The sequence below is a fragment of the Sorex fumeus genome, unplaced genomic scaffold, assembly GCF_029834395.1.
Source record: "Sorex fumeus unplaced genomic scaffold, SorFum_2.1 ptg000122l, whole genome shotgun sequence".
NCBI lineage: Eukaryota > Metazoa > Chordata > Mammalia > Eulipotyphla > Soricidae > Sorex > Sorex fumeus.
Genome location: NW_026606179.1, coordinates 23,758,577 through 23,775,620, shown reverse-complemented (window position 1 = coordinate 23,775,620; position 17,044 = coordinate 23,758,577). Strand labels below are relative to the sequence as shown.

Below are 17,044 nucleotides of genomic sequence, written 5' to 3'. Positions count from 1 at the left end.
CCCTGACCGCAAAATCATTCTCTCTCTGCCCCCCTCTCCCTACTTTGCTCCCCTCCCCGCTCCCTTTTCCTCTCCCCCCACCTCTTCTCTGCAAAGGTGCTTTTGCTTTATTCTCGTTTTTGTCTATTGACTGATTTTCCCCCCTTAATAAATTTTTTTAAATGGAAGAAAATCTAAGAAAAATGGAAGAATTTTCTAGTGAGTCATTGCTTTGCAGAAATTACTCTTTTACAGTTAAGGTCATAGATGACCTTCCTTTACTGTTGGTGTTTTGGTGGTTTTGACAAGCGTGTGTGCAAGACACGAGGCAGCTTGAGTTTCCTCCCGAGTTCCTTCCCGGCAGTACTAGGGGCAGTGCCTACCTTTTCATTTCACAAACCCTTGCGTTTTTTTTTTTTTATCTCGGTAAAGTGGTTGCTACCACACATGCCATGCCTCTGGGCAGAGGGGTCCAGTGTTGTTTTCTCTTAGTTACAGAAACTGAAGTCAGGCACCTGGCAGCCCTTTGCAGTACTCCGTAACAAAGTGGAACCGTGCTTGTCTATGGATGTGGCACCACTTTCCACGGACCTGAAAAAGGTGAGGCCAGCGCCCTGGGAGTGAGGGATCACCTTCCTAATGAAGGACGTTGGACTTATATCATAATTACTTTCTTTGCTTTAAAAGTACTCTGTCAGGGGCTGCAGCAATAGCACAGCGCGTAGGGCGTTTGCCTTGCACGTGGTGACCCACGTTCAATTCCCAGCATCCCATATGGTCCCCTGAGAACCGCCAGGGATAATTCCTGAGTGCAGAGCCAGGAGTTATCTCTGTGCATCGCAGGGTATGACCCAAAAAGAAAAAAAAAAAAAGGACTTTTTCAAGGGCTGGAACAATAAGCCTGAAACAAAAGGGCTGCTAGGGTGTTTACTTTGCACACAGCTGACTCGGTTCTATCCCAGCATCCCATATGGTCCTCCAAGTACGCCAGGTGTAATTCCTGAGTTGCAGAGCCAGGAGTAACCCCTGAGCATCTCAGGCTGTGGCCCAAAAATAACCAAAAAGTCTCAAAAAGCAAATACTCTTTTTTAAGTGTTTGTTATTTCTCATTTATTCTTAAGTCCAGGTTAAGTTTTAAGTGAATTATTTTGTGTGTGAGCCATTATACATTTAAGTGCTTTTCTCAAGGAACTTCCCAGATGTGCCTCTAGAAAGAGGCTGAGAAAAAAAATTGTCAGGATAATTTGAATATACTTATTAGCACCCTTCCTATTTTGGTTTTTGTTTGGGGCCACCCCCAGCTTTGTGCTCATGGATTGCTCCTGGCAATGCTCGGACAATGGGTGCTGGGGATCAAAGCTAGGCCTCCTGCTTGCATAACTTCCTCTCCTGGGCCCCATCTTAGCGTTCTTTAATCACTTTATGGACCCATAGGATCACTGAGTAAATGGGTCAGACCTGTATATCTGCTTCCATCCCAATACCAAAAAAAAGTTTGATAATTTTTTAAAGAGATAAGATGACAAGGATGAATAGAATGAGAGAGAATTTACTACAGGACAAGGGCTTTTCATAGGCTTTTGAAAGATGAAACACAGCAGCAGAGGGTGGCGGGGCTAATAGAGGTAGGGTATGAGTGAAGCACTTAACCTGTTTCCTGGACGTCCACAGCAAGTTTCTCAGGAGAGAGATTGGAGGGACTCTCCCACCCAACCCCCACTACTCTTGTTTGTTTTGATTGACTGACTCTAGAAAATGACCTTCAGGAGATTTGGGGGATTATCCCAGTGAAAATGCCTGTTTGCTGTCCATACCTACAGCAATGTGCTCCATGCATGTGGTGATGAGTTGGGTTGGCTTTTGCTGCCTCCTTTAATATGAAAGTCTAAGGATGCTTAGACTTTCGAAGGAAGCCCTCCCCTTCACAAAAACAGAATGGATTCTTGGTTCTGAAGAGGGGCCCTCTAGATAGTACAGCAAGCAGGGCACTTGCCTTGCATGTGCCCAGCCTCTTCCCCGATCCCTGCCAGGAGTGATGCCTGAGAGCATAGCCAGTAGTAAGCCCTGAGCACCACTCTGTGTTGCCCCAAAACAAACAAACAAAAACAACTCTGAGGAAAATATTGTAGGCATAGGAGAAAATGGCATAAATCAATATCCTCAGAAACAAGAGATCATGGTTCATTATTGCGTGTATCTAACAATAATAGGGTGTTGGGAGAAACAGAGGCTTGGAAATTCTAATGTGGAACTAAAAACCAATAGTAGGCTTGAGAGAGAAGATAGAAATGATCAGAAAGTTGAAGAAAAAGGCAAAGATATGAAAATTGGGTGTGGGATAAGAGAATTAGAGGGCTGATTTAATTTATTTGCTTTTTGGGTCACACCAAGCGATGCTCAGGGGTTATTCCTGGCTCTGCACTCAGGAATCACTCCTGGCGGTGCTCAGGGGACCATATGGGATGTCGGGGATCAAACCCAGGTTGGCTGCGTGCAAGGCAAACGCCCTACCTGCTGTGCTATCGCTCCAGCCCCAGATTTAATATTTTAAAACTATAAAAAAATAGGATTTCTAGAAAGAATGAACAAAGAATGAACAAAAATTCTGACTGAAGTAACATGGGAACAAGTTCTGGACCTGATGGATATCTGACTAAAAGTGAAGAGATTCTACTTATCACAGGCTCAGCAAAATCCAGGAGAAAATTGGTGGACAGTGTTTTTCTAATTAAATTTCCCACATTGGAGAGGCTCAGGTTATGAAGGTTTTCATGAAGAAGAGTCCCAGGCACAGGACTGGGAGTTAAAGTCACTTCAGGCTTCTGACGGAAGTAGCCAGAGGAGTTCTGACTAAAGTCCTGAGGAGTGTGAGGCCTTGAGACCCATGGAAACTAGGAAGTGCCAGGGTCGGATGAAAAGATTTCAAACATGCAAGTCTCAAACCTTACCTTCTGTGCCCTTATTTTAAGTAGCTCCACCAAAGCAATATAACCCAGGAAAGAAGGCAGCCTGAGCTGTGTACCAAAGGGTGATGGTGCAGGAGGGCAGCTGTTTGCTGGGGCCGAGTAACGAACCCCAAGCCCGGCTGGGAGTCAGGGCCTGGATGAGGAGGTTCTGGCGTTAACGATGCTGATGAGGGCAGCCTTCGGGAAACTGGGTTGCACCAGCTGGTAGAGGGGAGGGAATGTTACCTAGGAAATACAGCCAGCAAAGTCATGCTTTAAAAATTCTTCTGAGTGAACTTGGAGCCCGGGAAGGTCAGTGCACCTGCTCTCCTATAGTCCATTATTCGGTGGAGCCCAGAAGAACCCATCTTGTGCCCGGAGTTTGGATTCGGAAGCGTTGAGCAAGCTTGGTATTGGGAAGGTCCAGAGGGAGCTATTTCAGAGATTGTCAAGAGCCAAGTGACTGCGGAAACGAAGTGTGGGCTGGTTTCTGGTACTTACTGCATTCTTCCGTTTATTTTGATGTCTTATAGGCTCTTCAAAGGAACAAGTTTCCAGGACCGAGCCACACTGCGTCTTACGCGTGGCCTCCCATCGCGCGGGGCTGTGATGTGGTGGTCATCTCCCACTGTGGAAACGACCCATTGTTGTACCTCCTGCCACTGCTCACAATTTTGCAAACAGGGGGCTGCTACAAGTCACTACCGAGTAGAAACGGAGTAAGTTGAAGACAGTTTTGTTTACAGTGGTATGAGTGAACTATATCACAGTAGGCCAACTTACTAACTTTGAGTAAGCTTGGTTTATGTTCCTCAGCTGGTCCCTGGCCGGGGTGACGACTCTCTCCCTCCTGCCATTGCTCGCACAGTCTCATAGGGCCTTCCTGCTGGGCCGTTGGCTGAGATAGGAGAGTTTGCTTTCAGTGATGTGTCGTTGATGAAATTTTTTCACTGTTAGAATAACACATCTAATTGTCACAGCAATTCTTTGAAATAGTCATACTATTATCCATGAGAAAACCAAACTTACAAAAGGTTGTTATTGTCAATGTTCACAGCTGACAGTTGGTAAATGTAGGATTCTCAGAATTTAGGTGTTAGGCCATCTTGTCCCATATTCTAGAAATCATTTCACAGCAACCTACTGTATTATTTGAGAATCCCGCTTAATTTTCTCCCTGGTTTTCCCAGAAATCATGGGAAAACCACTGAGGAAGGTGAGGGGATGGAGCGAGGTGGATGCTGACAGCTGCTTGGTTGCACGAGGCGACGCGTGTGGGCTCAACTCTGCGCACAGGATACACTGCCGACGGTGCTCTTACCGTCCCAAGGTGAAGGGTAGCGACTCCTTTTGAAAAGACACGCTTTTATTTTTCTAACTAGAAGTAGATGAGATGAGGTAGTTTAATGCTTTCTCTGTGGAAATCTTCATCAACTGTTCTGTATTGATCTATAAAATGAAGTGGACACGTTTCTTCCCTCCACCCCCATTGGTTCTGGGGATCAAGCCCAGGGCCTCACACAGGCCAGGCAGGTACTCTGGCATCTAGCTGCATCCCCCAGCCCTAAATCGGTACTCACCTTTCTCCTCTAGTTGACCACTGGTCCCTGAGGCCCAGCCGTGCCCCCTGCCTGCCCTGCTCTTTCATCGTCTTCCAGAATCGCCATAGTTGGCCTGTCCTGGGGCCTGATGCCTGGAAGGAGCTCAGGAGACCCAAGGGAAAGAAAGAGGAGACTCATCTTTGCTTTCAGATTGTGGCCACCTGTGATGGGAAGGTGTTGGGTGACCCGGGCACCTGCAGCGGTGCCCTGTGGAGTCGATTGGCACAGGTGCAGGGGGCTTTTGGAAGCAGCCTCCTGAGGAGACTGGTCATGCCCCTTTCCCCAGGTGTTTACTACCACTTCTGCGCAGAGCAGAAGCCCTGGAGCCAGGTGGCCTGGTACAGATCCTCCGGCTGGGGGCAGCTGGCTTCCCCTCTCTGAGTCTCGGGCCCTTCACCTGTGAAGTGAAGTCGTAGCTTTTTTTTTCTTTTTGGGTCACACCTGGCGATGCACAGGGGTTATTCCTGGCTCATGCACTCAGGAATTACTCCTGGCGGTGCTCAGGGGACCATATGGGTTGCTGGGAATCGAACCCGGGTTGGTTGCATGCCCTACCTGCTGTGATATTGCTCCAGCCCCAAAGAAGTCGTGGCTTTGGACTGTTGTGAAGGCTTAGAGTAAGGCGCAGCAGAGTCGTGGTTCGATGTGGCTCAGTCCGTATAGAGACACCCATCTAACTTTTCTGACCCGTACAGTGATCGCAGAGCCCACCATGTGCTCAGATGGTGCAGGGAGCTCACTCTGCTTGCCCCTAGCTTTGTCCAGCATTACATGCACATATCTGTCTTTGCAGCCTCTGGCCGTCATCGTGTGCCCTGGCTGGAAGAAGGCCCAGTTCATTTTTGAGTTGCTGGGGGACTATAACCTGTCGTCCAAGCCTCTTCACCCCATGCTACTGACAATTGGACTCCACAAAGATGAAGCCAAGAACATGAAGCTTCCAAGAGGGTGTAAGCATCCTTTCCAAGCTGTTTTGTTTTCCCTGGAGAACACAGTAGACCTGCCAGGCAGGCCAGGAAATCATTGAGGACATGGGCAGCTGATGATCAGACCTTCCCTGTCAGGTCCTTGGGGGTGGGCATGGGGTAGGTCGGAGCTGCTGAGGAAACCACGTGTTTTGATATACGGATCAGCCTTTACCATCACTCTGAAGAGAAAAACCTGGAGCTTAGGGAGGCAGACAATGAAGAGGACACACAGTGATAGCTGGCACATGGTGACAGGAGAGACACGGTGACAGGAGATGCAATGACAGGTGACACAGTGACAGACATGGTGGCAAGAGACACAATGACTATAGGAAACACAGTGACAGGTGACAGACACATGGTGACAGGAGACCCAGTGATGATAGAGACACAGTGACAGACATGGTGACAAGAGACACAGTGACAGGGGACTCTGACAGGAGACATGGTGACAGAGGAGACACAGTGACAGATGACACTGTGACAGGAGACATGGTGACAGAAGACATGGTGACAGAGGAGACAGTGATAGGAGACACAATGACTATAGGAGAAACAGTGACAGGAGACTCACAGTAGCCAGAGACACAGTGATTGACAGGAGACAGTGACAGGAGACACATAGTGACAGGCAAAGGTCTTGTCTCACCCACCCTAGCAAAAAACAGCTTTTTTTTGTTTGTATTTGTTTCTGTAGAAACTGTGGGTTATTACTGAAGGAAAATGGCAAAAAAAAAAATCATAGAAACCTTAACTGCCCGTTGTTTTTTCTTTGAAAATATAGGTGATGTGATTGTCACGACACCACATAGCCTCCTGAGATTGCTCAAATACCAAAGCTTGTTGTTTCTTAGACTCTGTCACCTCATTTTGGATGAGGCAGAAGTACTGTTCGTTGAAGCTAATGAACAAGTAAGTGTGCCCACTCAGATGTCATTACTTCTCAGAAATATGTGCATGTACATTTACACATAGAAGCACACGTGTAAATAAAGTCTGAACTGCCTTTAGCAATCTGGAAATGTGTTTACTTAGGATGTAGCTGGTTAATTCAAACCAGTTTACTCTGAGGCTGAAGCAATAGTAGAGCGGGTAGGGCGCTTGCCTTCCATGTGGCTGACTCAGGTTTTGTCCCCCGCATCCCATATGGTCTGCGGAGCCCCACCAGGAGGGATTCCTGAAGCACGGAGCCACGAGTCAGCCCAGAGCACCACCAGGTGTGTCCCCCAAACAAAGCAAAAATATTAAAGCAAATTTTCTCTTTAGCTTTTGGTTCTTCCTTTTGAACCACACCTGGTGGTGCTCAGGAGCGCCTCCCGGGGTGGTGCTGGGTCACCCCTGGCAGTGCTTGGGCCCACCTGGGCCCTCAGGTGCAGAGCGAACCCCCAGTTCTTCACGCAGCTCCTGGCTCCTTCACTTTCCTCGCGAAGAAAAGTGCCTGTGTCCGAGATTTCTTTTCAAGTGCTCTCTCTGGAGAGTAAAACTTCGTGTGAAGAATTCTTAAAATATCTAATAGTTTCCTGACTACATAATCCAACATTTTAATTTTGAAAAGCCTAACTTTGATTATCTTTTATACTCAGAGGAAATCTATCTTGGAGTATTTCCTGTTTTCTAATTCCCTGCCTGTTAATTAATGAGGTTAATTAATACTTTCGGAAATACATTTTATCTGTTAGTTTGTAGCTGGGATTTTGTGTGTGTGTGGAGTGGGGGTTGGAGGGTTCCCAACTGGAGCTCAGAGGCCCCAGTGGTGAGTCTGACCACCAGACAATCGATGCTGCTTCAGCCTGCAGTGTTGGGAGAACCCAAGCCACTCCGCAGGGACGGGGGTACCTGGGCCATTCCAGTAGGGATGGGGGTACCCAGGCCACCCCAATATGGACGGGGGTTTCCAGGCCACTGAGGCAAGGATGGGGTTACCCAAGCCACCCCGGCAGGGATGGAGGCCTCCAGGTTGCCTGTGGTGATGCTCTGAGGATTATGTTGCACCAGGAACCAAACCTTGTCAGGCACACACCCTAGCCATTGTACTACCTCCCGGTCTTGTAATTGCTTTTGGGGGGTCATACCCGGTGATACTCAGACCTTACTCCTGGCTCTATACTCAAGGATCATTTCTGGCACTGCTCAGGGACTGACTGTATGGTTGCCAGGGACCAAACTTTGGCTTTGGTTGGTTGTGTGCAAGGCAAGTGCCATGTCCACTGCTTTCTTCTCAGCTCCAATGACTTGCATTTTTTTAGTAAGGAACATTGTGAGAATCTTTATTACCTGGTTTATAGTAATTGGAAGATACTGGATCATATGTTTTTGGACATTTCTCAGTGTGTGTGTGTGTGTGTGTGTGTGTGTGTGTGTGTGTGTGTGTGTGTGTCTAGAGATCACTTGATCACTTGACTTCCCGTTAATCGTTGATTTTCTCGAGCGGGCGCCAGTAATGTCTCCATTCATCCCTGTCGCATGCTAGTGTAGCCCAATGGCATCTGTTCGTTCTAGGAACACGAAGAGCCTCAAACTGATCGTTCATGATCTTGATGAAGAAGTCTGACCATCTGGTAGGTGGGCGGCCACGCAGTCTTTTGACGTCCCGTGGAATCCAGTCGGTAATGGCTCTAGTCCAGCGGTCGTCTCTAAATCTCATTACATGACCAGCCCATCTGATTTTTGACACCTTGGCAAACGAGACAGTGTCCCTGATTCTTGATCGTCGATGGAGGTCGGAACTCCGGATTCTTTCTCTCATTTGAGTGAAATGTGATATTCCAAGCATAGCTCTTTCAGTTCCTCTTTGGAAGACCCGAATAGCGTTCTCATCCTGTTTGCGTAGGGCCCAGGTCTCTGAGGCATATGTTAATGCAGGAAGAACAGTGGAATCAAAGAGATGTGCCCGGAGCCGGAGGTTCTTCGTCCTCTTAGCTGTTTCTTCGATGCTCTTGAAGGTGTTCCAAGCCGCTCTCTTCCTCCTGCACAGCTCAGGTGCCAGGTCATTTGTCATGTTGACTTCTCGACCTAGGTACACATAGCTGTTGCATTTGGAGATGGTCATTCCGTTGAGAGCAAATGGAGCGTCAGGAACAAGGCTGTTTCTCATAAACATTGTCTTCGCAAGATTCAGCTGTAGTCCGACCTTTCCACACTCAGGGTCGAAGTCGGCCAGCATTTGTGCCGCTTGGCTGATGTTTGGTGTTATTAAAACAATGTCATCAGCAAAGCGGAGGTGGTGTAGTTGCCGACCATCTATCTTCACTCCCATTCCTTCCCATTCCAGTCGTCGCATGATGTTCTCGAGGGTGGCACTGAAGAGTTTCGGTGAAATGGTGTCACCCTGCCGCACCCCTCTCTTGACATCAATGATTACTTCTTTGTAGAACGGTGAGATCCTGGTAGTGAATCCGCAATACAGCTCACGGAGGATCTTGATGTATTGGGCTTGAATGTCCTGATTGGCTAGGACTTCAATGACCGCTTCCGTCTCAACAGAATCAAAGGCCTTCTTTAAATCAATGAACGTTAGACAAAGCGGCATCTTGAGCTCCTGAGAAATCTCAGTGAGCTTGGTTATCGTGTGGATATGGTCGATAGTGCTGAATCCTTTGCGGAACCCGGCTTGCTCCCATGGTTGTCCTTCATCTAGTATTCTGCCAGTCCTATTCAGGATGACTCGAGTGAACAGCTTGTAGATGACAGACACTACCTCCACTACCCAGCCGCCGCTATGCTCCAGGACGCTTTTCGGACCGTGCGGCTGCTTTATAAGACACTTAATATCCATCTTCCAGAATTGCCATACCGTATTTGATAGGGTTCAAATATGGTTTGAACCATGGGAACACCTACAAGGGTGATTAGAGACCGCCCCAAAAGCTTCTATCCCTCTCAGAGAGCCTGGCAAGCTACCGAGAGTATTCCGCCCGCACAGCAGAGCCTCGCAAGCTATCTGTTGTGTATTCGATATGCCAAAACCAGTAATTACAATGGATCTTGTCTGTGTCTAGAGAATAAAATATTTTTGCACGTTCCCCTCAGAAGTCCACAGGAAGGGAGTCCTGCATCAGAGACTGGAGTCCTGCAGGGCACTTATTGGAAGCAGTATGACATGATGACTGGGGACCATCTTTTGGGAGCTGTGACTGTGACAGCCCCAGGTTCAGGCCCAAGCCTGGTCACTTCCTAACTAAGTGGGCCAGGTTCCGGCACCGCCCTGCACTGCACTCCTGAAGCCGGGCCGAGTCACACTCCCTTCAGTCTGTGCTGCTGGGTCTGGGGCACCTGGGCTCAGTTTTCACGGCATCTCCCAAGCCTAGAGCTCCCAGGACCCTTGTCACGTGGAGCTGGAGCTCAGCCTGGCCACCTGGGCTCCTCCTGGGAGCTGCTTGTTTGCTGCCACCAAGCTCATCTTTCTCTGCTCAGGTCACAGAACTTTGTCCTCAGCGGGGTCAATCTTTCACCTAGGTCCCCCACCACACCATGTTTTTTGTGTTTGCCTTTTGATGTCATTTAACATTTTTTCCTTTGGGATTCTTTTGGTCTGGAAAGGTTTGTCCCACCCTGAGAACAAGAATGGATGCTTCTTAGTTCTGTCAATGAAATCCTACTTGTTTTGAGATTTTTTTTTTTTTTTGCTTTTTGGGTCACACCCAGCGATGCACAGGGGTTACTCCTGGATTTGCACTCAGGAATTGCTCCTAGCGGTGCTCAGAGGACCATATGGGATGCTGGGAATCGAACCCGGGTCAGCAGCATGCAAGGCAAACACCCTATCCGCTGTACTATCACTCCAGCCTCCTTGTTTTGAGATTTTTTAAAAAAGAAAGAATTCTATCTCTGATTTTTTTTAGATGTTTGCTATATTAGATAACTTTAAAAAAAATACTGAGGTTGAAGAAAGGGAGTCTGCACCACATCAGATTGTCGCCGTTGGCGTCCACTGGAACAAACACATAGAACATTTAATCAAGGAATTCATGAATGACCCGCACATCGTGATCACCGCCCTGGAGGAGGCCGCGCTTTATGGCAGTGTCCAACAGGTGTGGGGGGGCATGGGATGGGGGTCTGAATGGCAGTGTCCAGCAGTTGATGTGGGTTTCGGGGGGCGTGGGACTCCACGGCAGTGTCCAGCAGGTGATGTGATGTGGGGGTGGGGCAGGGGACTGAACGGAAGCGTCTAGCAGGTGGTGCAGGGGCTCAGGGTGGGGGGGGTGATCTCGGGAGCACAAGCAAGGGACCTTATTTTCGAAAGAAGCTTCAGTTTTTTGCACAAATCTATTCATGTGCATTTAAATTTCAGTATATTTCATCTGCACCCCTTTCCCATTTTAATTGTAACTACCTATAAGAAGTTACAAACGGAGCATCTTGAACTTTTTTTTTTATAAAATCACAGTGTTTCTGCATTTTGTTGTCAGATAGTGCACCTTTGCCTCGAAAGTGAAAAAACCTCCACTTTGCTCCAGACTCTTGATTTTGTTCCCAGTCAAGCACAAAAGACCTTGATTTTCACTTGTTCAGAAGCTGAGACGGAGATCGTGTCTAAGGTGAGCCCTTCTCCACGTCTTTTTAAAGTCTCTTTTAAGTGAAGCGGTGGGTCATCATGTAGTCTCTTTGAGAGGAGAAAGGGGAGGCTGGGTCCTTAACTTAGGCTGACAGGAAGGGCTTGCACCTCGCAGGGTGGGGTTCGGGTAGTTCAGGACGGAATGTGCATTTGAACTGTGATGGATCTCATGTGGCCGTGAATGCTGTGGACAGTGAAGTACTGGACAGGGTGTAAACTGTCATGTTTCTCATTCATCCAAAAAGGTAGGTTTTGTTGACGCTGGCATGGTGCAGAGGGGCCCAGGGCTACCCCTGAGGGCAGGAGCCCGGGCACCGTCACCACCCACGGAAGCCAGCTTCCCCCAAGCCAACCGAGGGAGGCAGCCAGTGCATTGTATTTTGTAAGGGCAGAACATTCAGAAGATCTGATTCATGAAGAAACCCCAACATCTCCCGTACCTTGGTTGTCCAAGAGAAAATGACACGAAGTGATGGCATCACATAGCTAGAAAAGTCAATAATCTGGCCGAAGATTAATTTCTATCAATTCTAAGATGTTGAACTGAGGTTTCAAACTTACTCAGCCTACTGCCCCCTTTTCAGAGAAAACAACAACAAACCAAAACCAAAACCAAATGATGACTCAGTGCCACCCCTGGAAATCCACCTTCTTTCATTGAACAAGCCAAAAGCGTCCCTGCAATTGCACCCAATCATCTTGGGTTGTCAAGCAGCCGCAGGACGTTTCATCCACTTTGAGAAATACTGATGAGAGCACATAAAACAGAACTGTATCTAACACGCCATAGAAGTAAGATCTAGAAGCTGTGGTAGGAGAAAGCCTCTATTGAAAAGAGCACCATCAATTGTGTGTAAATAGATTTATGTATATACAGTGAATGTATAGATCATCTTGGTTTTGTATTTTTTATTTTTATTTTATTTAACTGGCTTTTGAGCACCCCTGGTGTTACTCAGGACTTAATGCTTCTGGCTCTGTGCTCAGAGATCATTCCTGGAGGGGCTCAGGATGCCAGGGATTGAACCTGGGTCTCGGCCACATGCAGGACAAGCACCCTACTGTCCATACTAGTTCCCCAGCCCTCTAGCATTTTTCTACAGGTTGAAATTTTGATGTAATTTCAAAATGATAAATAGAGGTATAGTTCTGACCATTACTACTGCAGGGCTTGCCAGGCTGGAGAAATAGTTCAATGAGGATTTCACTCATACCCCAAATGACTCCAAACAAGTTTGTGATTGACTGAGATCCCCTCTTTAATCTTCAGGGATTTTGTAAAAGTTCTACACTCTAATTTATAAATAGTGTAGATAATTTTAAATCTAAAACAATTGTATAATTGAATCACCATGATATATACAGTTACAAATTTGCTCATGATTGAGTTTCAGTCAGTGTTCAAGAACTGTCCCTTCACCAGTGCACATTTCCTACCACTGATGTCTCTCTCCCTCCACTCCCCCACACCCCAGTCTACCCAACACCATCCCTACTGCTTGCCTCTATGGCAGAGACTTTCCTTCTCTCTAGGTCTTTCTCTCTCATTTTCTTTTTAGGCACTGTGATTTGCAGTACTGCTACTTAAAGGGTATCATGTATATCACTTTAACTCTTTTCAACACTCAGTTTTTGCCCCGAGTGATCATTTCCAGCTATCATTGTCATAGAGTCCCTTCCCTGTCCTAATTACACTCCCCCTCCCCCTTTGTGGCAAGTTTTTAACCATGGACCAGTCCTCCTGGCTCTGGTTTCTACTGTCTTTGCGTATTATTCACATACTATTTTTTTTAATATCCTGCAAATGAGTACACCATTTTATGTCTGTCCTCTCTCTCTGATTTAACTCAGGATGATAACTCTCCATGTCCACCGATGGATAAGCAAATTTCATGACTTCATTTTCCTGGTGGCCGCATGGTATTTCTTTTTGTAGACGTACCATGGTTTTTTTATCCTGTCATGTGCTTTGGGGCACTCAGGTTGTTTCTGGATTCTGGCTACTGTGGGCCATGCTGAGGTGAACAGAGGTGTGCAGATGAATTTTCTGCTGCGTTTTGTTGGGCCACTTAGGGTACGTTCCCAGAAGCAGAATTTCTGGGTCAGATGGAAACTCAATGAAAAAAATTTTTTAATCAGTTAATTCACTTGACTATATGTCTAGCTATAAACTGTAGAATTTCAGAATCCATTTTGTTTTACTGTCATCTCCTTCTCCAGGATTAGTGGGTGAGTTCAGTAAGACCTGATGGTTCGGTTCATAGCAGCGACAGCTGATGTTCATAGCCTGCTCCACTGACTGGGAACTGGGCTGTCTGGTTTTCTCTCCAGGTTGTAGAAAGCAGTTCAATATTTTGCCTGAAAATGCACAAAGACTTGATCTTTAACATGAAGAGTGTTTTAGAGCAGTGGAAGAAGAAGTTAAGTTCTGGCTCTCACATTGTGTTAGGTAAGTGTCTCAACTCCATACGTCTAGAGAGGCTGAACTAAGGAGAATCTTGTTCTGTATGTGTCGCCGCCCAGGTTCCTCTTTCCCTCATCACTGAAAATGTATTAGCAATGTGCACATCAACAAGAGAGCGATGCCCCAGGTGGGATGCTGAGGCAGAGGTCAGCACCCCAGGGGCCTTGGGGTCAGCAGCAGCCTTCGGGGAGACATTGAGGATCAGCGACAAATAGTTGACTTGGGTGAAACATGGTCATAAATGAGTATTAAATTTAATATCAGAGGGGCAGGAGAGATAGCACAGCAGGTAAGGTTTGGTCCCTGGTATCCCATGTGGTCCCCCAAGCACCACCAGGAGTGGTTCAGCATTACCAGGTGTGACACACACACACACACACACACACACACACACACACACACACACAAGATAGATTCAATACGAGAAGTATAAAACTCAAAACATAAAATCGTATGTGGGCAGCCTGTGTTTGTAGTAAGAGGCCGCTTTCAAGCTAAAAGGGAGATCACTTTTTTTCTAACTGTAGTCACTGGACTGACCTTTTTTGTGGGCAGGTGGGGGAGAATAATAGAAAAAAGGGTTTCTTTTCATTTAAAAAGTAAATGCAATGAAGAAATGTGTTGGGACTGGAGAAATAGCACAGCAAGTAGAGTGCTTGCCTTGCATGTGGCCCAATATGGGTTCAGTCCCGGTGATCTCAGATGGTCCCCAGAGCACTGCCAGGAGGGATCCCTGAGTTCAGACCCAGAATTGAGCCCTGAGCACCACCAGTGTGTCCCCAAAACAAAAAAGAAATGCGATGTCTGGTTATTGGGATTACCCATAGAGTACATGCGTGCAGTGAGATTTCAGGCTTGTTTGAAATGGTCACGATCCTCTCTCCAGCCTTAACAGATGACTGCATCCCACTCTTGGCCATCACTGATGCGACCTGTGTGATCCACTTCAGCTTCCCTTCTTCACCCAAGATTTTTGGTGCACGCCTCTATTGCATGTCTGATCATTTCCAGGGTACAACCGAACAGGTTTGATTGACTTTTATCATCTCTCTCTCCCATGGGTGTCTTCCATGTAATGACAAATTCAGCGCCCACAGGTTGCTCTGGGTGATCCAGTTCTCTTATTCTCCCCCAACCTCAGGGATCTCCCGCAGAGCAGGGAGACAGGAAGACCAAGTCTGTCTTGCTGCTGACAGAGAGAAACGCATGCCATGCAGTCGGTATTCTTCGCTACTTGGAACGAGCAGACGCCAAGATCCCGTCCCAGCTGTATGAGTTCACAGCAGGAGTCCTGGAAGCCAAAGAAGATAAGAAAGCGAGAAGGCCTCTCTGTCCATACCTTAAGGCTTTTGGGTTTTGCAAGTAAGCCTCATCTTTTGACACTGAGATGTAACACCGAAAGTGGAGACGTTTGCAGCTCGGTGACTTTTCCCATGTAAAGCACCTCCCAGCTCTGAAACAGCGCCCTCGAGATACCCTCAGACCCCTGCGCCGTTTGCTTGAGCCTTAGTAGCCGGTCTCCCAGGAGACATTGAGGGGCCCATGGGTTGTTTCCAGTTTGGTCTACAAAGCCTTTTGTGCCTGACTTTTTGTGAAAACATGCCCTTTTCATTCTTGGGTACAGGTACAATTTAGAGTGGAATTGCTGGTGGGGGGTAGACATATGTTCTGTCCTCCCATTGTTCATTGATTTGCTCAAGTGGGCCCAGTAACGTCTCCATTGTGAGACTTCTTGTTACTGTGTTTGGCATATTGCATACTCTCGGTAGCTTGCCAGGCTCTCTGAGAGGGGCCGAGGAATCGAACCCGGCTCGGCCAGGCTGGCTGCACACAAGGCAAACAACCCTACCGCTGTGCTGTCACTCCAGCCCCAACATATGTTCACTTCTTCCAAAGAGATTGATCACTTACTGGGCCCATTTACTAACTGGATGAATTGTAATTGCTCTGAATCGATGAAGTATTTTCCCAAGTGTGTGGTGATAAACTATTGTGGGTTCTTATTTCCCCGATAATGATGTCGAATGTCTTCATGTATTTGTGGGATGTGTGACCGTCCTCTCTTCTGGTGACCCTGTTCAGGTCTTTCCCCCTTTGGTGGGGGTTGAGGCAGTGAGGGTGACACCTGGCATGCTCATGGGTCTTCAGCTGTGCTCAGCTTCCAGGAAGTCTGGCTGTTTCCAGGCTCTTGTTTGTCCTTACACATATAAGCATGGGCCTGTGGATTCCTTCAAAAATCCCAGTGGGAAATTTGATAGCAACTACATTAATTTTAAAAGTTAGTTTGGGGACTGTGATCTCTTTATCTTAACAGATATTGGCACTGATCAGTTATATGCCAGTCATTAATTGGCTGATGGGATGGGATAGTAGATGTCTGAAACTTAGTGGGTTAACATTAAAGGTATTAAAGTCGACCATAACTTTTTAAAAGTTTGGCATGTGAAGTAGGTTATTAGCCTTATATTCTATAATGCCTTTATAAAATGTTTACATTACGCTTTGAGAATGATGAAAATGAGAATTTACAATGAGATTGCAGATCATTCTCAGTTTGAGTAAAGGAATGACTTTGAGTTATGGTTTAATTGGACTTGTGAGATCTATTGATGTATTTCTAACTTAGAGTATATGTTGGGAATACCTTTTGTTCATTTATATATTGCATTGAAGACTGCCTAGGGCCGGAATAAAGGAATGCTTTTAAATTTATTTAGTATTAAATTAAAGGATTCCTTTCAACTTATTTACATATTCTTAGTGTCAGTTGAATATTTCTATTCATTTTTAAGTTGCTGGGAGTAGGAGTTCTCTGATTTCAATTACAGATGAATTTCCTGAGGAAAACTTTTAATTCATTTGAAAATTGTGATTATTTGAGGTCAGGGATGTGAGTTAGTGGCAGAGTGCAGAGCTCACATGTGTGGTGCCCTGGGTTTAGTCTCCAGCAATGCCCAAAAACTTAAATTTAAAAAATACATGTAACTGGGTTGTTTTCATTTGCTGTAAAAAAAAAATCTATTTACTTTTTTTCAGAGACAAAAGGATATGTCCTGACCGACATCATATTAATCCAGAAATAGACATGTCAAGGAAATTTTCAAACCAGGATCTACCCAAGTTTGGTTACATTAAAGTAAGTTCTGTTACAGGTCCTTTTGTTGAATGATTAATGGTTATTTTCATGAACATGTTTCACATTCTTAAGCAAGAGAATCCTAGTAGAATATAGTGATGATGCCCAGTGGTCAGTATTCATGTACAGCCTTAAACCTATGGTGGTGGGCCTGGCCCCTTGAGAAGTGCTAATCTTTAAAGCCCCAGCATTTAAAGAAAATCAAGATCAAGCTGAGAATGGAGGAATGACTTCAACAAATATTTTGTTTTCAGAAAGGGGGTTGTTTCCTTTTGATGACTATTAGGAATAATGCAGGGCCGATACACAACAATCCCTAATCATTCACTTAAGGAAGAGCTGAGTTCTCACTTTGCTCTGAATCCCTCCAAGCACGGTCTTCCTACGTTTTTAC

The 17,044-nt window shown here is 46.3% G+C and overlaps 1 protein-coding gene across 1 annotated transcript in view; it reads left to right on the top strand.

The window, feature by feature from the left end:
* TDRD12 (tudor domain containing 12) overlaps positions 1-17,044 on the top strand; it is a 63,028-nt gene that overhangs the window by 34,044 nt on the left and 11,940 nt on the right. Inside the window, exons 13-22 of the mRNA XM_056136101.1 lie at positions 472-579; positions 3,458-3,643; positions 5,319-5,475; positions 6,278-6,405; positions 10,335-10,526; positions 10,905-11,033; positions 13,382-13,499; positions 14,401-14,540; positions 14,656-14,876; positions 16,551-16,650. Coding sequence (XP_055992076.1) covers positions 472-579; positions 3,458-3,643; positions 5,319-5,475; positions 6,278-6,405; positions 10,335-10,526; positions 10,905-11,033; positions 13,382-13,499; positions 14,401-14,540; positions 14,656-14,876; positions 16,551-16,650 — 1,479 coding nt within the window. The remainder of the gene's footprint in view (positions 1-471; positions 580-3,457; positions 3,644-5,318; positions 5,476-6,277; positions 6,406-10,334; positions 10,527-10,904; positions 11,034-13,381; positions 13,500-14,400; positions 14,541-14,655; positions 14,877-16,550; positions 16,651-17,044) is intronic.